This window comes from Fukomys damarensis, unplaced genomic scaffold (assembly GCF_012274545.1).
Source record: "Fukomys damarensis isolate Sample0158 unplaced genomic scaffold, DMR_v1.0_HiC HiC_scaffold_18, whole genome shotgun sequence".
Classification (NCBI taxonomy): Eukaryota; Metazoa; Chordata; class Mammalia; order Rodentia; family Bathyergidae; genus Fukomys; species Fukomys damarensis.
In genome coordinates, this window is record NW_022900930.1 from 11,784,316 (window position 1) to 11,807,996 (window position 23,681).

At 34.1% G+C, this 23,681-nt stretch overlaps 1 protein-coding gene across 1 annotated transcript in view; it reads right to left on the bottom strand.

The window, feature by feature from the left end:
* Tnks (tankyrase) overlaps positions 1 to 23,681 on the bottom strand; it is a 163,741-nt gene that overhangs the window by 30,791 nt on the left and 109,269 nt on the right. Inside the window, exons 7-14 of the mRNA XM_010621890.3 lie at positions 21,254 to 21,348; positions 19,493 to 19,559; positions 19,032 to 19,218; positions 15,584 to 15,705; positions 14,089 to 14,180; positions 13,920 to 13,998; positions 9,635 to 9,806; positions 3,939 to 4,018 (exon numbers count right to left, since the gene is read on the bottom strand). Coding sequence (XP_010620192.1) covers positions 3,939 to 4,018; positions 9,635 to 9,806; positions 13,920 to 13,998; positions 14,089 to 14,180; positions 15,584 to 15,705; positions 19,032 to 19,218; positions 19,493 to 19,559; positions 21,254 to 21,348 — 894 coding nt within the window. The remainder of the gene's footprint in view (positions 1 to 3,938; positions 4,019 to 9,634; positions 9,807 to 13,919; positions 13,999 to 14,088; positions 14,181 to 15,583; positions 15,706 to 19,031; positions 19,219 to 19,492; positions 19,560 to 21,253; positions 21,349 to 23,681) is intronic.

The window sequence follows — 23,681 nt, forward strand, 5'->3', positions numbered from 1 at the left end:
GATGCTTAAAAATCAGCATGACGCTTGGCTTTACAATGACTACAAATACTCTTTCTATGTGTTGTGTAATTTTTGTTTTTTGGTACCAGGGATCGAACTTGGGTCCTTGAGTCTGCAAGGCAGGCGGCAGAACCACTGAGCTAAATCCCCAGCCCCTGTGTTGTATAATTTAACCTTTGTCAACATTTCCTGGCCCAAATCTTACTAAATAGAAAAACTTGCAATTTCCAAGCCAATGAAATCTTTCTTTTGCAACTTTGGAAGTTTCTGCTCCCTGGGCTTGCTTATCACAGCCTGTCTGCTTGTATAAGAACACCATTAGCTATTCTTTGCTCAAAGGAGACTAACTCCAGTTGACTACAGAATTACAGAGTTCTATTCCCTCTAATGTGGATTTAGCAAGCAAATGGGCTCAGAAAAGATTACTTTTCTAACTTGGGTCTTTGACCACCTATACCAAGAAGCCCGGCAGTCAACAAATGCTTTACTTAAGTCAGGTGTGGTGGTGCACCCCTGTAATCCCAGCACTAGGGACGCTGAGGCAGGATGATGGCTGTAAATTCTAGACCAGCCTGGGCTACATAGTGAGTTCCAGGTTAGTCTCAACTACATAGTGAGATCCTTTCTCAAAACAAAAAAAACAAAACAAAACCCCAAAAAACTCACAAATGCTTTACTTGATTTGGGGGGTGATGTTTAGTCTCATAAATCAAAATTATTTTAATCACACTCTAGCTTTGGCCTTCCATCTCTTTCTGAGATATCCTCCGAATTTCCTGTCTTCTTTTGTCCCTTTAAATGTTACCATTTCCACAGAATATAAATTATGAGCTCAGTCATGTTTGTTTACAAAGCAGTGGGAAGCAAAGAATGAGAGGCTGCATCACTGGAGGTGATAGGCAAACTATAACAATATTTGAATAATAATTTAAAAGAATATCACATTTTTTCAGTAAGGGAATTATATCTATCAGTAAAATTGATCAGTGTCTTCATTTCACAGATATATAAACCAAGACTCAGGCAGTTTAAGAGATTTATCCTGTTCAAATAGTTGGTAAAGGGAAGGATAAAGATTCAAACTGTTTTACTGATTGTTACTCTCTTGGTCTTTTAGTAAAACATCATACATCATAAATCATTGTTCATTTTGTTAATTATTCAACTTCAAGGAAGCGATAAGAAAACTAATGAGAAGAAAAAAATCAAAGTAGAGAAAACAGTGACATCTTACAGGTTACCAAGTATGATGGGAGGGAATTTTTAGGTTATCTGTAAATCTTGCTTCCACTCTTGCCACTGCTAAAAGATCTTCTTCTACTGATATACTGAGTAGGAATGCTATGGTTTCAATGTTTGTATTCCTCCAAAATTCATGTTGAAACTTAATTTCTAATGCAACAATATCAACAGGCGTAGCCATTAGGCTAAGTCATGAGGGATCCACTCTTGTGACTGGGATTAAGGACTTTATAAGAAGCACACACAGCATTAAAAAAAAAAAAAATTGTTTTTTGGTACTGGGGATTGAGCTCAGAACCTTGCACTTGCGAAGCAGGCAGTGGAACCACTAAGCAAATCCCTGGCCCCCCACACAGCATTTTTCTCCCTTTAAGGAATATAGCAACAAGGTACCATCTTGGAAGCAGAATGACTGGTCCCCACCAGAACTGATGCTGCCTGAGCCTGGACTTTAGGACTTCTAGGTCTCTGAAACTGAAAGAAGTTGAGTTTCTATTGTTTATAAATTACCCAGTCTCTGGTATTTTGTTATAGCAGCACAAATGCACTAAGACAAGGAACATTTGCATTGGTAAGATAAGAATGAGAGTTTTAATGCAATGTAATTTTCATGTGACAGGAGGGAGTCTGGCCAGCAAGGGAGAACTCATAAATTCATCAAATCTATATGAAAAAGCACCAGCCTCTAAAATCTAAAGAGCCATTATTACCTGGCTAGATGAAGTATCTTATCATTTCTGTAAGTCTGTGGACACATTAATGCACAAACACGAGAATCAATAAATACAATTATATGAATATAAGGAATATATAAGCTTGGGCCAGGGAGTTAGCTCAGTGGTTCCACTGCCTGACTCGCAACGGCAAGGTCCCCAGTTCAAAGTCCAGAACCAAAACCAAAACCAAAACCAAACCAAAACAAAAAAACTAAAAATAAAGACTGCAAAATTCTTCTATGAAGTCTTATACAATTGAAGCTGCTCCCTGATGTTGCTTTTTTCCTTGGTTCTTATATACTAAATTAATCATTACCATTTTTACAGAGAATATTGGAAAATTTGAATGTGGCAGGGAATAAAACAACCAAATTTGGGAGGTTAAAAAAGCAAAAGCCAGTCCTGCATATTAAGTATTTGCATTTTAATATTTGTAAGTTCTCTATCTCTAGTCTGTTTTATTTTTGAATGCCAAGACAATTTTATATCCTCCTATCTTTCAAAATTTCAATTCTTTATTCTGCAAAGAGCCTTTTTAATACTTTTACTACTTTCTAAAGCTCTTGAGAAAGAAATTTATCAGGCCTGATTCTCAATTTGTGATGCTTTGACATTCCATTCCATTAAATTTAAAAAATAATTTTATTTATCAAAAATACATTTGGCTTTCATTGCGAATGTATTATTTAGCAAACCTGAAAGCTACAGTATGTATTTGCCTAAAAACTATATATTTGAAAATGCTGATTGTAATGAGCATATGTAGCTATTCTAGTGCTGAGATGATCATGTTATAATAAAGAAATAAATCCTAATTGCTTAAGGATTTTCTATTATTAGGACACATTTCAAATGATAAAAAAATATGCTCTCAGATTTAAGAGAAGTTCAAAAATTTTCCCCAGTGGCTATTACAACTAACATTTAATTTTAAAAAAATAACTTAGAATGGGCTGGGGATTTAGCTCAGTAGTTCTGCCACCTGCCTCGCAAGCATAAGGTCCAGAGTTCGATCCCCAGTACAAAACAAAACAAAACAAAACAAAAAAAAACCTAAAAAACTTAGACACTATTTTAAGATGGAAGAGATCTTGAAGTGTCCACATACTGAACTAAAATAAAATTTCTGGGCAACAGAGAGTAGTGCTTACTGCCATCTTCAACTAGTGTATGTCATAAAGAATGGAAACAGAATTTGCTTCACGACAGGGGACAAACTAGTACATAAATAGTAATATTACTGTAAATACTGATTTTGCAATTAGCCTTTAAAAATAATAAAAAAACCCAAAAGATTGACCCCTCAAATAAAAATAAAAACCATTATACTTTCTGCTAACTGTATCCTTAAATGAGTAATTAGTGATGGCAACTGTAGTTGTAAAAATTTCAATATTTGAATTTTAATTAAAAAAATTAAATCTACAACCTGTTTCTATATTGCAAATAAAGACTGATAATGTTTTCTCGGCAAGTACAGTCACAGAAAAGAAAATTCACCATCTGTATATAAATAATTTCTAATGGTTGATGGATCATAAGAATGCTTTCTTAAAATAAATGTGAGAATTTCTGGGAAAAGATAAAGAAACATCATTTGAAATTGTGATTCTAATACCTGGATTTGAACTAGTTCACATATTTTATGACTGTAACCTAAAATAATGCTTTAATTAATATAAGTAAAAATAATGCTTCTATGTAACCTGAGGACAAATGACTAAAAAGCACACACGTCTGAGCACATGTATGGGTGCATATTTATATAGCTATTTTTTCTAATGGTTTAATTGCTATAAGCCGTACATGCATACTGGGAAATTCTTACTGGTAAAGATTTCTCCTATCTATAGTTCTATTCTGTCCATTTAGAAACTTTAGTTTTGTTCACTGTTTGACTTAGTTTTATTTAGAAGCTTAAAAATGAACTGAGCTGCAAAGTTTAACAGTGCCAACCAAACAGCAAGGGCACTGACTTACCTTCACAGTTTCCAAGTCACCAGCTTTCGATGCCTCTAAGAGTCGATAGTCAACATCGGAAGTACGGATAGGTGTGCTCTCTGCATAAAAGGAAAGTTATACTTGATCTTTGGGAATGACAGAGCAGCTAAGGAAGGAAAACTATTTGGTGAATAGAAAGAGATAAATGAGTTGGAAATTTCTGATGTAACATAAATGCTTTGGCCAATCTTTTTCAGATAAAAACTGTGCTTTCTTACCTCAATCTATATCAATCTCAACCAAAGCCAAACTGAAATAAATTTTTTCGGTACTGGGGATCGAACTCGGGTCCTTGTGTTTACAAGACAGGAGGCAGCATCACTGAGCTAAATCCCTGGCCCTGAAATTAATTTTAGTACACATAAATCCTTCTCTATCTCTACTATACTATCCCTGATTAGGTGGTTATAAATTTGACAGAGGGTAATGAGGAAACGTGACTAGGAAATGAAAAGCATTTGATACACTGATGCCACAAAGTGTTGCAGCAAAGCTTTGCCATAGATTTGTTACATAAACTTAGGGAAGCCACCTGAATTTTACTACTTAATGTTCAGTTTTTCTTTTTAGCTTCAGTGTCTGCAATATAAAATACAAACACTCCTGAAATCAGAATGATTTTAGAATGTATAATTAGTGAATAAAAAAGGACTATATAGACATTTGTTTAATTCACATTTATTGAATGGCTTCAGGGAAATGCAATTTAAAACATCTGTATAATTGGAAGGCATGATACCAATGCTAAACGGAATACAATTAAGTTGGGCTATTAAGTCTAGAGGTTGACAATAGAGGTATTTTGATTAATCCAATATAAACAAACCAGAAATTCATTTCACACTGGCCTAAATAAAATAACCTGTTAAAGAAAATTTATAATAACATATCAGCCAAAAGACATTCATGGACATTATTTGGCTTTTTTGAGGGGGAAGGCTGGGGCGTTAGTTTCTTTTGGTATGGGGTACTCTACCACTGAGCTACTATTTCTAGCCATATTTATTTACTTGTTTATTTTATTTATTTATTTGGTACCGGGGATCGAACTTGGGCCATTGCACTTGTGAGGCAGGCAGCAGAACCACTGAGCCAAATCCCTGGCCTGCCATTTTTATTTTTTAATACTGAGACAGGGTCTAAATTGCCTGGGCTGGCCCTAAACTTTTGATCCCCTTGCCTGAGACTTCCCAGCTGCTGAGATTACAGCATGGCTGGCAAGTGTGTCTTTCATAATGAGCAAACATGTAACACAAAAGGGCTGGGTTCCAGGAGACAGGAGTTTAGACTGGGCTCTATTATATGTAACTTTAGATCAACAATGATGTAATAGTTCATTTTTGTACTTAAAAACAGAGGTTTCTGCTGAAAAGGTGACAAATTAGTTTGTAAAAAGCAGACTCAAGACTGCATTATCTTATGATCAGAGATAACTGTTTTGAGACTACTGTCCAAGTGGGAAGATCAAGTGATACTATGGAAAGGTTTTAGATGTCAGAAGAAATACTTTAGTCCTAAAGTGCTTCGTTCAGGAAAGTGACTTTTACAGAGTAAGTTTTGAGAATTTTTCAATGGAAGACAAACTGTTTGATCACATTAATATTTAGCAGATGAAAGATTTAAGAGAGAGTCTCATATAATAAATTAGATTTCTAAAGTATTTCTTTGAAAGAGAATTATCTTACATTTGTTAGTTTATGGAATTGTTGAGGAAAGGAACCAGATCCTTGCTCATTTTCCTATTCCATTATATCTGGAGAATATTCAGAAAGTATTTGCTGAGTTGATTTTCATGCCATTTTATTTGGGATCAACGTATATGTTAAACGTTACCTCTCCTTTTGGCTGTGTTTGCTTTTTCCTGTCTCAGTTGTCTTCCTCCTAATTGTGTATGTACATACTGCACTTAAAAGTAAGAATGCCTTTGCATGTCTACTGTGTCTCCAAAACAGTGATTCTGGCAGTTGATAAAACTCACAGAACATCCTTTGGGTATCTACAGGTAATATTTTTGGTTTATTCAAACAAAAAAGAGTGCTTGTTTATATATGTAGAGTTATAACTTAGGATATTTTTAGATTTTAACATTGAGAAATTAAATTAATATGCTGAGTTTTTTTATTTTTGGTAGCAGGGATTGAATGAACTCAGGACCTTGTGCTTGCAAAGCAGGTAGTGGAACCACTGAGGTAAATCCCCAGCCCAATATGCTGAGTTTTTAAATTCTAAGAACAATTTGAAGTTGACACACTTATCTTCAAGAAAACTGACTAAATAAAAGGTACAATTTTCTAATCAAGAAAATATTTTATGCATATGTAAGATGCTTCTAAGAACTATGAGAAAGGAAGAATAGAAAGTAAAGATATTGATTATCACGTCCCGATCAGCTTGAATCACTGTCTGTCCCCATTGGGTGGCATGTACAAAAGGATCTAATCACTTTTATCAGTCTTGTTTTTAATCGAATTAATACAAGGCTGCCCAATGGGATAGTCAGTCACATATGTACCATCAGTGGTTCAAGCCTTCTAGGAGAGAGAACATACAAATTACAGCCCTGTTGTGAATGTATTAATTACTGTAGAAACTGGGGAGTTCTGCATTATTATAATTCTTTAAATAGGTTCAGAATAGACATGTTTTTATAAATAATATGAACAAAGTATTACCTGGAAGAAGTTAGGGTATATATTAATCCAGGAACTTTGTACAAAGTTACATATAATTAAAAGAAGAAATACAAAAGATAAAGTTAAAAAGGGAACACAGGGAAAAGAAGAGTAGCTAATATGCAAAGCACTGTAGCAGTAAAATCTTTTATTTAGTAAGGTAGTTTTTTGCAGGATATGGAATCAAAGTTACCTATAGTCACACATTGAAGATTGGCTTCTAATTTTTTTCTCTCTGATCTTAGCCTGGCTCACCAGAACTTTTTAATTAATATGCAAAGCACTGTAGCAGTAAAATCTTTTATTTAGTAAGGTAGTTTTTTGCAGGATATGAAATCAAAGTTACCTATAGTCACACATTGAAGATTGGCTTCTAATTATTTTCTCTCTGATCTTAGCCTGGCTCACCAGAACTTTTTAAAAGTTTTAAAGGCTGGGATGCCGTTTGTTATTTTCAAATAATCCCTTACAAACTGGCTTTAGGGTTTTAAGTGAACCAAAACTCAGCCCCAATTTTACCAAACTTAAGTGAGGTCACATGTAGCTAGTGGCTACCATATGAAAGAGCAGGTCTAGAGAAAGCAGCCAAATCTTCTGTAATGATATTTTAAAATGCTGATTCATTAAAAAAAACCCTGATTATTTTCATTTCTTACTCAGACACTAATTTGACATAAATTTTGCCAGTAGTTTACAGTGAAACCTTTATTAATATAAACTTCTGAAAACTACTGACGTTATGTTAAAAAATGCATGTTTTTAAGACTGATGTCAAGTCTGGTATTAGCAGTTATATTTAAAAGAAACTTTAAAATGCTATCTTCAACTGAACCCTAACAACTTATTATATATATACTATATGACTAATGTATTCCTTTAGGAGTCATTACAGATATATCCTAGAATTAGATTAATAAATATAGGTAAAATTGTGAAGATCAGCTGGTGTGCAGTCCACAATCAATACACAGGTTTCTGGTAGAAATGATTTTAAAAATTATATCCTCTTACAAACATGAAACAATCCTTATTATTATTATTTTTTAGAAAGTCCTGTAACAGGTACTATTTCACCAACCATTTCTATTATTTACATTATCTCTCTGGGTCAAAGAAGAACATGAATCTTCAAACTAAGAATTTCTGCTCTGTTGTAAATTAGGCACTTAATTATTCTAATGTTTAACTTTGCAAATCATTTCAAAGCCAAATTACCAAAATAATTGAAAGAGATTTCAATTATGATTCACTATTTAACTTTAACCAGAAGTCATATATTTTAACTGCATTTATCTATAAGACATTTAAAAATCACTATATGCAAAAAATATGGATCTAATCTGCTTGATTTATTCAATCCATTCTTTCCCATTTTGTTAATTATCTCTAACAATTATGTAAAGTACTATTAGCAATTTTGATGTGATTGCTATGTTTGTCTGATTTATGGTTACAACTTTAAGAAACTCACTTAAAATCCTACACTAAATAATTCTGAAAGTATGAGAAAAACTTAGACTAGTTTAACAAAAAATCAATTAAAAGTTCTTAGAATTTATTGAGATGGCAGAAATACTTTAGTCAAATAGTAATATCTTCTTTAAGCAAGTATTTCACTGCTCTGTACAAACAGGAAGTTAACAATCATGCATTTAGTACTTCAAACTTGAAATCTCCTAAGGAAAAATTTCATTCTTTCAGTGAGCTTTCTCTTTTTGACAATAAAGATACTCTATAGATTTTCTTTCACTGTGTGAAGATCATCATCTAAGATTCAAGTAGAATGGCTGCCATCTAAGAATAAACTAGAACAAGGAAGTTTTAGTCAATAGTTTTCACAAAGTTGCACAATTATTTTCATGAAGCTGTTTAGCTCTGATTCAGCCCTAACAAAATATACTTACGATCTCTCTGTGCCTTGGGAGGTCCTGTGTTTTTTACCATGTAGCCGTGGTTCTCACCTGGGTTAGACTTCTTGGGGGCCTTTTACAATTTTAGGGTCAATTTTGGTTTTCTAGTATAGTCATGCTCAAACTATTACATAATAGTTACAAGTTATTTTCTCCCTTATATTATTGTGGGGGTGTTTTATATAAATTTTTGGGAAGGTATTTATATGATTAGAACATATCACCTATGACCTTCATTTCTGTATAGTAAAGAGGATATCATAAGATATTTGTTCTAAAAGAGGGCACTGTGTTTGACAGAGTTGAGAATGACTGGACTATTGGTAGGAAAATGTAACCAGAACTTCTGGCTACTAATCTGTAACCTTTTCTACTTTGTTTTTCCAGTCATTCACTGTCATTCTAGAGTAGATAAAATCTACAGATGAAATTAAAAAGGGAAAGAGCAAATCCCACTAAATTTCTTTTGTGCTTAGTTCTCATTTTTTAAGTAGGTTTGACTGTGTTACTTCTCAAATTTTGCAACTTTAGGTAGCCAATGCCTATTTTTGTATCAGTTTTATGTTTGATCTCCCTCAAAAAACTAATTTAAATACCTCTTGTGGTAGTAGGCATGTGCTGTGACATTCAGAAATATTTTTATAATTATATTTAAACCAGAAAAATACAAGATTAATTTCATAATGCTATAATTAAGAATGACAAAAGTATGTAAGATTATATATATAAGAACAATTAAAGGTCATTATGGTAGCCTTGATTTTTAAAATCTTCTCTACCTGATTGATTCTAGATCTACTACAATTCCAGTTTTTATGAATTTTGCATCACCTTTGATGATGTCAGTTTTTTTGTTTCAAACTATAAATATTAAAAAAATATGTTTGTCTCTTTCTTTTGAAACTGACCTCATCCTACTAAAAAAGAGACATGGGGAAGGTCAGAGCCAAAACTGCCTGCAAAAAAAGGAACAAAAAAAAAGTTGAGGCCAAGAAAATATTTCAAGGAGTGACTTAAAACAAATGGTATGAAGTTTGAGTATGTCAGCAGAAACAGGGCAGAAAGTTGAAACACAGTTTATCTTCTAACTCACCACTCAGAATCTGCTGTACTGCTTCATTTCCCATCTGTGCCGCTGTAAAGCCTTGCAAGGAGATGATGGAGGGATCAGAGCCATAACTCAGCAGGAGGCGGCAGGTCTGCAAGTGCCCCGCAAGGGCAGCTCGATGCAAAGCCGTCTGACCGAGGGTGTCCAGTGCATTCATCTGAAAAATCATTGGGTGGCACAAGAAATCAAGAATCCTTTTATACCTCAGCAAACAAAATTTTAAGAAAAATCAGCTGTGAAAGATTTCTGCAAAGTGCTGTGGGCACTATTAGTAACTGTGCTCACTCGTTTTAAAAACATCTTTTTCCTACCCTTCTTTGACCACCTTATTCAAATTACAACATAGCCTTCCTTTCCTCGAATGATCATCTTCCTGTCCACTTTCAAATTCTTTCAACTCCTGCGGACAGCAAGAAGGTAAGGTCTGAGAGAGTAGGGACTCTTTTCTGGTCACTGCTTGCCATGGCAAAGATGGTCATGAAATACTTTCGAATGAATGGGCTTAACCAGTTGTTCCCAGAATAGAAAGACAACAGAATATGTAAGTAAACACTGGCAAAACAATTAATTATATGTCTTCCCTAGTTTTAGGAAATACCTGACTATACAGATTTGAGCGACCCTCATCTGAACTACTTGGGGCCACTAGAGTTTTGGATTTCAAATTCTTTCGTATTTTGGAATATTTGCATACATGTAGGTAGTATCTTGAGGATGGGATCAAAATCTAAAGGAAATTAATTTGTTTCATACACCCATTACACACATAGCTTAAGGGTAATTTTATATCCTACGTTTAATGCACCTACATTTTGACTGTGACTGGTCATATGAGATCAGGTATGGAATTTTTCACCTGAGTCATAATGACACACAAAAAATTTCAGATTCTGAAGCACTTCAGATTTCATATTTTCAGTTTAGGTATGCTCACCTTATAACAGAATATCCTAGCTGAATTACAAGGACATTTATCTAAAAAATGATTTGAGGATATGGATGTTCCATTTTCAAAACCTTGAAGTGCTTACATTGGAAAAAGAAAAATGTGGCTAGTTGTAAGACAAAGAAAATAATAAACTTTTGAGTCATACCTAAGTGATCCCAACCCATCTCCCAGATGTCTCTGTAAATAGCCTCTGTTTCAGGCACCAAGTTCATTCTCATTGGACATGCTGCTTCTTTCAGAGAACCCTTCTTTCTTTCTCAATTATGAGATCTAAGTCTCTCCTCTCCAAAGAAGTCTTCCTTGATTACTTGAAACTTCAATGACTACTCCCTTTCAGAACACCTACATCAGTTTAGATTCTGTCTTATAAATCACAACACTGGAGTGGTTTTTACCACATTAAACTAAGCTTATTGAGAATACAGACTATTTATGTTTTCTAAATTCACCAGAAAGCTCTTGATAAGAGAACATAGTTAATTCTCAAATATACACTGGTTATTCAAAATATTTGTGGATACCCCTTGAACAGAAGGCTACAAAAACAAAGTTTTCAAAATGACTGTTCTCCATTTTTCCAGTCTTTTCTCATTATCAGTAAAACTGTCACATTTGTTCAGATAAGGTTCATTTACATTCTTTTTTTATTTGGGTACCTGGGATTGAACTTTGGACCTCAAATTTGCCAAGGAGGCGGTGGTACCACTGAGCTAAATCCCTGGCCTGGTCATTTACATTCTTAATGGTCTTTCATAAAACTCCATGAAATACCAAGGTATTTGATTCACATTTTCCAGTAGAAAAATGACTATTTATACAAAACAACACAAAAGCGCAGCCATTAGCATTTATTAAAAAACAAACAAACAAACAAAAACACCAAAACCACACACACACACAGGCTGCCAAACTAAATTTTTTCTATGAATATATTACTTTTTCATCATATGATAAAAATCCCTGAAAAGTGCAAATATTCTAAGCATAAACTTCTTTTCTGGAAATTACTAGAAACATACTAAATTATTCAATTAGAGAATAAAAACCCCCAATCCAGTTAAAGTTTGGAAATATGCTTTGAGGGTTACTACTCCTTTAAAACACAAAGTTAAAATCTCAAATTAATAGCCACTTAGTACTTTCAAATAAAGTTCAATCTTTTAGCATGCCATTTAAAACATTCCCTAATTTACTCCTATGCCATCTTCTTTTCCAACATTTTTAATCATAATCTGATAGGCCTGCTATGCTCCAGTTTTATTCAATTATACTGGATTCCCAATTTATGAAGGTGTGAACTTCTACAATCATTGCTAAAAGTAAAATTAGCTGTTGGTCAAGATAACCCTTGGAAATACCTTAGCAAATTCTATGGAATTTACAGATGTAAAGTTTTCCAGCAAATCTAACACTAGTCTGTTTTACTTCTAGTATCTGAGCGGATTAGCTGAACACCAAGTTATATACACTATCACTGAACATTGAAAACATACTGCCTGAGAAGAGGATTTGTCTAAAAATTTGTATGGAAGAACTGAGTGTAATATAGAAAACAGATTCACATCTTCTGAATGTACAGGACATACCTTCATAATTCCAAATGCCAAAGCAGTTCTGTAGATTACAAGGAACTGGCAGAGGGGAGTCCTTCTATATTCTAATTAATATGAATAGACTATTCTCAAACACTGACTTTGAGGCTGTGTCTTCTCTCTCTGTCCTAAATTTAAAGCTATTAATCAAGAACCATTCTGTAACTTTGGTACTTAGGCATTTATTGTTAATTAATATTACTGTATCACTTTAACTATCAACATGTATATGTTTTGATCTAAAACTTGATTTCAAATAATACAAGAAATGAAAACAGTCTCTGTATTCTTTTAGTTAGAGAGACTCAGTGTTTTTTATTTTTTCCTCAAACCAAGACACTTTGAAAGTGAACAATAAAAACTAATCAATTTAATAATTCTATGAAAGAGTAACAAAAGATAGGATATAAAACAGATCTGTTCCGTAGAGTCTAGAACAGGTACCAGGCATATTAAAATCTTTTTAGCTTGAAGATAAGAAATATTATCTTCCTATAATCTGTCTTTAAACAAACCCTAAAGAGCTAATTTTGTTAAATACTGTTGCTATAGTTTGGATGCTAAATATCCTCCAAAGGCCTATTTGCTTGGTTCCTAGGTAGGTGTGGTTCCCAGGGTGACACTTAGTGGGAGGTAGTTGGGACCTTCAAGGGGGGGCGGCAACTGGAAAGTCTTAAGGTAATCGGGGTGTACCCTTGAAAGGGACTGCACTAAAAGAAAATGCCTATCAACTTACTTCTAGAATAGCCATAGCCTTAATAAAACTCTTAATAATTATGGCAGACAACTCATCAATAATAGGATGCAGAATGCTAGGACAGACTAATAATAATAATACTAATTAACAAATTGTTAATGTGTTGGAAGGCAAATATTATAATCTTTAAAGTAAAAAAGTCAGCAGTCTGGATCATTTTATATATCAATATTTGTCAGAGTTAACTATATTTGTTAGTTAACAATATTTGTCAAAATTAACTATAATACGATCAGGAAAAAAAAAATATGCCTCACGGTTTTTCTAATCACCAATGAGTAAAGAACATTTGTAGTCTCTTAAATTTGCAATAATAATTTTCTCAACCTCCATGCTAAAGAAATACAAGTTTTAATAATTATTTTTATTGGCATTATCTGAACAGCAATCTGAAACTGAATGATGTGAGGGAAATGGACAGCTAGTATGGACGTGAACAGGCGAGCTGCCACTCAGTCCCTTCACACTTTGGAAGACTCATTCTTTTTCAGAAAACCCTGGTATTTGCTATGACTCATCTCAGCTGACACATGGACCTAAATAAGGTGCCAGAGTCAATAAGAATTAAACATTAGAAAATTTTAACTTCTTTATTCTTAAATAAAACGTAGAGATACCTTGACTATCATTTACATAAATTATTTTTTATAAACTATATTGAAATGTTGACCATCAAAATATGCCAATTTTCATATTAATATATGTGAGGTTGAAATCTACTTCAAATGGCTGTAGCTACATTTTATTGCATTTTACAGAAGACTGAAAGTAAAGGACAAGAAAACACAGGTAATTATTTTTATTATCATTAAGATTTAAATCAGAGGAGACTCTATGAATTTAAATACAAACTACCAGTCCTTTCTGAAGAAATGAGTTTCTTCAGAAAAATCAGAGAGAAAAGCAGCAGTGTTCAGAACAACTAGCTGTTCAGTGATGCGCCTGGGACGTCTCTTCTGGTGTAAGCCTCACCTTTGCTCCGTGCTTATGCAGAACTTCCATGACATCATTGTGAGCTCTTTCGGCAGCAACATGCAGGGGTGTCATGAAACTATGGAGAGGAGAAAGGAAAAAGTCATTTTCTCTCTAGCTTTTGTTGTATTTCTTCAAGATTTTAACAACTCTCTGCAATCATACTTACTCTTTATTCTTTTCATTGACATTCGCTCCTTTTCTAAGTAATAATTCTGTCACTTGTTTTCGTTTGGGATGTAAGGAGGCCACAGCACAGTGCTATAAAATAAAGAAAACTAAATTAATATACAGCATCTGCTGACTATTTAGAACACTGTTATCACAAAGTATCAGAACATAATATATTTTACATTATAGAATGATCAGTGAGCGATATTCCTCCTAAATACAGTACAAGTATAAAAGCTCTACCAGTTAAAGCCTTTAAACATAAACCAATAAACCTGGTGAAATTATGCTTTTAGCTGAGCACAAAGACACCTCATTTCTTTTCCTTTGGTCAATAAATATTCAGTGTACATTTTTTTGAAAGCATGAGACACTCTCTTCACAGCTACAGAACTCTAGAACTAACTCAAGCCTTCACTAGCTGTTGGTCACACAAGTTGTTTTTGTTAAATTCTTCCACGAATGTATTCCCAGATGTGTGGGGGAATAAACTTGTATGCACAGGGACTGGCAAAAAAAAAAAAAAAAGTGACAAACTGGAAGCAGTTTAGAGGAAGAAACATGAAGTCTCAGACATCTTTTTGTTTTACTCCAATAATTGTATGTTTTTATTCTGTTTCCTTTTATGTTAATCTGTATTAAAATTTTAAAAATAAAACTACTTATAACAGAAAAATTAGTACTCTAAAAAAGCAGGTCAGTTTTAGTCTGTGGCTTTCAGTATCTCCTGGTATAATGCTGTGTAGCTTGAATGCACATGAATCCCAGTTTGATGGATATATATTTAAGAGTACATTCAAGGGCTATGGATTTGGCTCAGTGCCACCTGCGCCTGCCTTGCAAGTGCAAGGTCCTGAGTTCAATCCCTGGTACCTCCAAAAAGTTAAGAGTACATTCAGTTGACCCATTTCAAATTAATGAATCTTAATGTTGTTTTCAGTAGATACTAAGGTTTGACCTTTGTGTGTCACGTATGTGTAAGAATGCTATGTAAGGGTTATATAAAGGTCTGTGATACAAGTATCACATATGCTTAAATTCTCATTTCAGGAGTGAAGGCTAACAACTGCTGGGCTGTGATGTGGTCAATGACAAAGAAAAGATATGAATGTTTTAATCACAGTGCATTAGACAGAGAAAATGCATACTTTTAATAGCAAGTTGTGCAGTCTGGAATAGAAAACTCATGATCTCACTACTTTTCAGCATGAGTACAATCAGTTATTGAATGCAACTGTTCAAAAGAATGATTATCTTTGAAACTATTTTAATTTCCTACAAGAAATATAATATTTATCTAACAAACACATAAAAAAAAGCCTCTAACAGGAAGAATTCGTCAAACTAAATTTAAAAGTCAATGCAATCAACATTAAAATGAAAATTCTTGGCTTTTCAGATAATAAAGGCACTTTCAGGTTTTTGAAATGAAAGACATTATTTTGTGCTTGCATTACAATTATAGTCCCAAAGAATGGGTTAATAAATCTTACCAGTGCTGTTTCATGAGATTGAGGTTGTTTGAAATTAATGATTTCCAAAGCAAGTGTTTTCTTAACTTTGGCTAGGTCTGCTTCTCTTGCTGCTTGAAGTAAAGAATGACCTTTAAACTCATCTGCAAATGAAATAATGGTTAACATAAAATAGTTAAAATTCATTTGAAATGATTCAGCATGATTACATGTAAGTCGGAAAATTATTAAGTATATATTTCTCTATTTCAGCAAAGGTAGTAACATGACAATATAATAACAATACAAATAATGAAGGTGTAGATTAATAAAAAAATTGAAAAATATATGCTCAAAATTAAGACTTTCATACTCTTAGTTCATAAAGATTCAGCTACATAGACACCACAACAAAGTTTTTAAAACAGGCAATGTAAACGTTCATCAAAAGAAATCAGTAAAATAATTTGTGAATGTATACTATAGTGGATGATTTTACAGTTCTCAAACAAAAGAGGTAAATCTACAGGTACTGATATGAAAGTATACACTGTTTTTTGATTTTACAGTTCTCAAACAAAAGAGGTAAATCTACAGGTACTGATATGAAAGTATACACTGTTTTTTTGATTGTCTGTTTTTTGAGAAAAGTTCTTGCTACACAGTTCAGGCTGGTTTTGAACTCACTATATAGCCTAGGCTGGCCTTGAACTTGCAGTAATCTTCCTGCCTCAGGCTCCTGAGTGCTAGGATTACACTTGGCTCTCCCTCAGCCTCTAGAACAGTTGGGATTACAAGCATACCTCATCATGCCCAGCAAGAAGCCATTATTCTTATAATTTAAAAAATGCAGTCTTCTAACTATTGTTTGCTTTAAATGTACCAATAAACTTAATGAAAAAAAAGAAACAACAATAAAGCCCTCCAAATTGTAATATTTAAATACAAAAAAAAATGCAGTCTTGTTTTTCTATTTCACAAATGTATTGCATTTTAATAGACCCACGTAGTACCAAAAAGGTGAAAGTTGTTCTGAAACGGTGCAAATGATGTATGACTTAAAATATTCTGTAACAATTTCAGACCCTCTCATGACCTCTCACACCTTTGTATCTGAATAGCACTGTATTCTTTCTCTTTTCCTGTTTTTGCTTTTTTATTTTTAAGGCTCCATCACATTCACCTCTCTCTAAAGGGTGAGACAAAGCACAGACACCATGCATATGTACCATGTGCCTTATTAATGACTATGCACTGTTTCAGGTTGCAGGTTAAACAGTTTAGACAAGCCTTCCCATCCTGCTATATTATTGGGCTAGGTTCCTTAATCTGAGACCCACAGAAGTTGCATTAGCTTTATCACATGTCTGTTACCACTGTCATAATAGCCATCACCTAGTACAGAGTTGGCATGTGGTAGGTTCTCAGTAAGTATTTGTGGCATGAATGCCAAACACAGAATAAATTATGGCAAGTATGAACCATTTTTATGTAACCTCTTTATCATTGCTGACTTCCACAAAAAAGAACTTCAAAACTTCAAAAACAAGATGGGCTGGGGATTTAGCTCAGTGGTTCCGCCTCTTGCCTCACACAAGTACAATAACAACAACAACAAAAAACTTCAAAAACAAGAAATCAAAGTCAAATGTGATAACACTATATAGAAAATATTAATAACAAAATTATATATTTTTATTTTAATGATAAAACTGGGGACAAATGAAGTTTGCTGTCTTCATAAAATTACACAAATTTAGGTTAACCTGTAATGTCTACAATGGAATAAGACAAATTAATAAAATACAGTGTAAAAGCATCTAATAATATTCATAATTTGTAAAATGGTTGAAAGGGAGGAAAAAGGTCAAATTACATAGGGATAAAGCTGAACCAGTGCATAAATAGAAAAAAAGAAATTAGAAAACAGTAAAATAAGTTTTTTGTATAGTCAGATTCGATCAGTAAACCTGCTAAGCAGACAGTACGTATAATGCACTGTGCTACGCTGGGACTGGGCAGAGATGCAGGCCCACACACAACAGCGTCACACACCTTGTTCTTAGATAACAAGGAGCTACATAGGTGTGGAGACAGAAAAAGAAGTCAAAGTCTTCCTAAGAATTCAAATTTTCCTACAATATAGAACGCACACAGAAAAGTGAACTATATAATGCAAGACAACACATGGCAAGAGTCACCTGGCTTGGGGAGAATGCATGAACTTCTACAAGGATTCATCACAAAGACATCTTCCTGGGTCAAAATCATAAAGAATTCTCACTATTTTAACATACATCTGTTTAAATATAAATGATGTTGGCATCACTTTGACTATAACCTTTCCTTAGGTTATAGCTTAACAAAGATTTTCTTAGGCTGTTTCTGATTCTTAGAATCCTAAATGTTAAGAGAGAATACGGACTATGAGATAAATTAAAAATCAAGTAGATGACATTTCATGTAATTTAAATCAGAAATGTTCACATGCAGCGTTAAATAGATTTCAATGCTGGTGTAGCGATTCCATGTAATATGATGCTGTGAATGAGAATGTAAAGCAGAAAAAGGACTTTGGGCAAATCCGAAAAGAGTATGGCCTTTACTTAATAATAATGTATCAAAATGGTTTCTTAATAGTGATAAATGTACCATACTAAAATATTAGTAACACAGTAAAGACACTGAGTATTGATACATGAGATCCTGATACTATCTTCATAAATTTTCTGTATATCTAAAACAAAAGTTTATTTAGAAATATATTTATACATGTGTAGGTAATGCATCACATTATCTCCATCAAATCATAAATATTATCTCATAAATTTGGGCCCACTTAAACTCGGGCCATTCCATAAACAATAAATGTTTAGGAATGAACACTGCAGGGCTTGGAAAACAGTGCTCAATCCTGTTTGATGTCATCTGCTATGATCAATGGCGTAAGAATACAAGCTCTATGAGCTCAGTGATTTGTTTTGCTTTGTGAACTTCAGTATTGCCAGTTTCTATTGCACAGGAAGCATTCAATAAATGGCTGCTAATCCTCAGCGTCCTTAGCTTTTTTTTTTTTTAAAAAAAGGACATTTAACATATGAATTGGAATTAGGCTCGAATAAACACAAAATATTTATCTAGTGTGTGTATTTAAGTTTCTTGGGGAATTTATAAAGAAAATTATATAATAAGAAAGGAGGATCTGTAATCCCAGCACTTGGAAACCTGAAGCAAGAGGATCACCATGAGTTCAAGGCCAATCTGAGCTACATAGTGAGTTCAAGACCAGCCTGAACCAGAGTGCCTGTCTCAAAAAATAAAAACCAAACCAAACCAAATCCAAAGAAATGAGGATCATAAACTCAGCATATTTATAAGGATGGAAGGATATTATTTAAGTTAGACAAAAAATCGAGCCTTAATAACTACAAAGAAATGAGATATTCCAACTTATAACTAGCAATACTGATTTTATGCTATAAATACATACAAGTCAGTCTCTCCCGGAGCTCAGGAGTCGGCGCCATATCCACAGCACTCTTGCCATGGCAGTTGACAAGTGTGGGGTCAGCACCGTGGCTCAGTAACAAGGAGCAGACTTCTACACGGTTCTTGGAAGCAGCCTCATGGAGTGGAGTGAACTGCCAGAGATCCATAGCATTAACACAAGCTCCATGCTGAGTTGAGGAAAAAAGTTTCAGGTTAGTAATTACTCCACTGGGTCAAATCAAACTCAGAAAACATTTATTTCATTGTAAATTTCTGTTACAACTCTTTGAATTATGATTGTTTTAAATTCTGATATTAAAAACAGCTTAAATTAAGTTGAATATTTAAAGTGTTTTAAGCAATAGTAGTATTTTTCTTAAAATCTTATTGGCTAAAAAACACATGAAGTAATAGCAAGATTAAAAAGGAATGAATGATACTTAACTCTTCAATCTCCCTTACCTTTAGTAGCAGTTCTGTGACTTCATAATGTCCATAGGAACACGCATTATGAAGAGGCACAAGTCCACTAAATGAAAAGAGGCAAATTAAAATACTTCACTTTCAAACATTTTATAGTTATTTATCCATGAAATGTAAGAAATAAAAAATTTAGTAAATTCCAAAAGAAGTATATTAAAAATATTTAAGTACTTAATAAAACAGTACAAAATGTAACATATTCACAACTTTTGTATTTACCTGGTGTTTTGTATATAATTAATGTTAAAAATACCAATTATAAGAACAGTTAGGTAAAAAGATCATATGTTAATTGATAGTTGCATGCTTTATATAGCAATTATTTATACAAAACATTAATTGGCAGTGAACTGAAATAATCCCCACCATTTTAAACTGAATTGCAAGTAATTCCCAGCGTAAGAATCCAAACTATAACTTGCATATCCAAGTATTCTAAATGAGTCAAACCTCCCCTTTCACGGTCACTTCTCTTGATGAGTTATCACCGGCTTGACAGATGAAGAACTGAGGTTATGACCAGAACTTTAGTTTTAACTTACGAAGTCCTGAGTTACGATCTTAATACCAGTCACTCATGCTTCCAGATGGACTCAGATACAGATTTGAGATTTATCCCTTGAGAATCCTGGAAGGAACATTACAACATCCTTTCCAGTGTGGATTCAATTGAGAAATCCTGGGCCAATGTCCTTCTAAGGACACTGAGATCTGCCTGTGTACAGGAGAGACTTTGAAGGCTGTGTAGAGGAGTCTGTGCCTTCAGTTGGCCAACTTGAGTTATAACCAGCCCTGAAGAACAAACTGAGTTCTTAAGTCAAGGGTCCACTGTATGGTGCACCTATCTGTTTTCAAACATGCATAAGAAATAGACATGTACAAAAGCACCAGGCATTTATGCCCCTATTTGGGACACCATTCACAGATGGCACAAAACCTGGTGCTGGCAAAAATAGCAGATATGAAATGCACTCCCATTCTCATTGTTATCCCAACTACTGAGTTCTTCTTTTATGCTTCCTGACATGAAGGGGGAGCGGTCACAGTGAAAGAAACCCTACTCTAGGGCACAACGTCTTTACTCTGTCAATTATAAAAATATAATGTAACCTATCTTACCTGGGTAGGGTCAGTTATCTTTTAGATCTTAAGGTGAGACAATGAGAAATGTTAGCCCTTCATGTAAGAGAGCACACTCAATGTTCATGTGTCCCTGGAGACTATGTAGGAAATTGGTACAAAGTTTTCCAAAATTTATCAATTCATAAATGACATAATAAACTTTTGGCCATCACGTATTTCCCTCCTGTATTGATATGCATCAGGACCTTAGATGTCCAAGATTTCATCAGGGGAAAAAAAACCCCACCAAATTAAAATATTATTGTTTTGTTTTATTAATGAGTTGATCCTTTAATAAAAAATGAGTATGATAGCAGTGCTACCAGAGTATCAGAAGTTTCAACTCGTCTTATCTTTCTGAAGTGCAACTTAAAGGCTGAAAAATAATTATTGGAATTGAGAGACACATTTTAGCTTCAAGTAATAGAATTATAACAAACTGATTTAGGTAATTATGAAAGATAACTGTAATAAGCAGGCACATGAGAATGAAGCTGAAATTGTGAAGATTCTTAATGAATGAGGTGTGGCTTTCTTAAACTTAAACTTTGGGGTTAGAAGATGATGAAAACAAATCCATAAGCAAAATCATTAAAAGGAAATAAAGCAGTGACTTACCCTTTGTCTTTTGCATGAACATCTGCACCATGCTGAAGAAGCAGTTGAACTATTCGAACTCTGTTGTACCCTGCTGCTAGATGTAAAGGAGTTGACTGGAAAAAAGAAAAACATGACCCTCTCTTAAGGTGAATATTTTTTGCTTTGCTATTTAATTTATATTCATTCTGATTTAAACATAATGAAAGATGACACAAAAAATGGCTGAAATGCCAAAAATTCACATTTCATATCTAGATGAGAGATAATTCATTCTCCCTGGAAGAAAATTTAACTTTAGTCCATCTTCTATGGTTTGAATTTGGTTGGTCCCTACTAAAACTGTTGAGGCTTTGGTCCTAATAAACAGTGTAACAGTGTACAGAGGGCCATTGAGACTGGTTGATACTTTCCTCTCAGGAGTGAGGGACTAGTCTCTTGAGGGACTGGCCTAGTTATCATGAGAAAGAGCTGTCATACAGTAAGTTTGGCTTTCACAGTTTGTTTTCTTGCTATCTCTCTTTATGTGGTTCTCCATCTTTTTCTCTTTTTCTCCTTTTCACTTTCCTTCCTTCTGATATGGGGGGAAGAGACGTAACTCCCAAACCTGCTAGATATTTCAAACATGAGTTTGTGTTCTCTAAAATTGAAGAATGAATTCTATGAACAACAGAGGTTGAATAGGAAAAATTTATTGAGGGAAAGAAAGCTTCTGTCTAAGAGACAGAAGGGGGACCAGAAAGTGGGTTGCCCACTCATCCCAATTTTCAAAGATGTTTTATACAGCAAAAGCCATGGGGTGAGGCAGGTACAAAGTGGGACAAAACTTTAAGACCCAGTGGAAAATTACAAGATGGGCATGAGGAGGGACAAAAGCATGACCAACCAATAAGACTGCAAGTACAGTCACCCAGGTAATATTGATTGAATTCGGGTCAAATGGGGGAGCAAGTCATGTAGCAAGGCTATAAGGATTTTCAGTAAGGCTGGGGGGGTCAGGGATTTTTCCTGGAAAGGCAGGGTTAAAGACCTTGGCCCCCTATCCAGGTGATGGATACCTCTTTAGACTATCAATCACTGCTATGTATCCTCAGGGAAGGCACAAAGGTACAGTAGTCTCTCTCCTTTCACTATGCTGGCTCCTTGAGGGCAGCCCTGTCTAACTGCCTAGAAGGAATCTAATTAACTTACCTATCTGCAATACTTCCTTCCCTCCCTCCTTCTCTCTCTCTCTCTCTCTCTCTCACACACACACACACACACACACACGTGCGTGCACAGATACTCCTACTGTTTGTTGCTGTCTACTCTGTGAAGAAGCCACTGGGCCCCTACCAAATTAGATCTTTCAGCCACAAAAACTGTGAGTCAAATATGCCTCATTTCTTTACATATTTCCCAGAATCAGCAAATTTGTTAGACTAACACAAAATGGACCAAGACACTGTCCACCTATTTCCCTTGTTTTTCAACACCTTCAGTAATCAAGCCCTACTTACACTACTCTTACTTCATTTTCTTTTCTACATGAACCATTCTTATTGTTCCAAGTAGTCCTGTCAGGGATAATGTCCCCTATTACTGGAAACATTTGTCCTTATCTATTTAAGTCCTGTTCTTTCAAATTCTAACTTTCAAATCCCAATTCTACTGTACAGCTTTATCTAAAGATCTAGCTCTCAAAAATTCTTTAACAGGGAAGAATGAAATGCATCTGTGAAGAACTTGAAAAAAATTGTAATGGAAACCAAAAGGATAAAACACCTTATTCATTCTTAAGGATGCCTAGTAATGCAATGAAATATGTCAAGATAATATTTAATCTTGTTTTATGTACCATATATATAGAATAAATACAAGAGGAAAATAGTTTCTTAACTAATTTCTGCCTCGTTTTAAATTGAACTAAGTTATTAAAAGGTCTTCTGTAAAATCTGATACAGTAATTAATCAAACTTACCTTTTTTAAAAAATCAGAGTTAACTTCATTTTAATTGAAAACATCTCTGCAATAATACCAATTTTCTACCTCTGCTCATTTAAAGTTTAAGTATTGTAACAATTTTGCATACAGACTCTAATATTATGTACTCTCATTTTTACTGTCTTCTATTTGGGGCCTTGGAATTCAATAAGACTTTTAATTTATTTTCTTTGTCCATTCCAAATGTGAAGTTACAAAAGAATCACTACATATTGACTCTTAACTGCTTTCAAAGTCCTCTGCATATTTTACATATTCTGACACTAAGTTTAGAAAATATTTTGAGCAATACACAGCTATTGTTAGGGAGATCAGGTAGATTAGAAGCCCTGAACAGGAAGTCAAGAAAGCTGATTATACTGCCAGATCCTATGAAACCCTGTGAAAGTCCTATTAACTGTGTGCTTAAGCTTCTTCCTAAACAGAACAATAGCAATAAAATTTCACATTCCAGGTATCCTAATA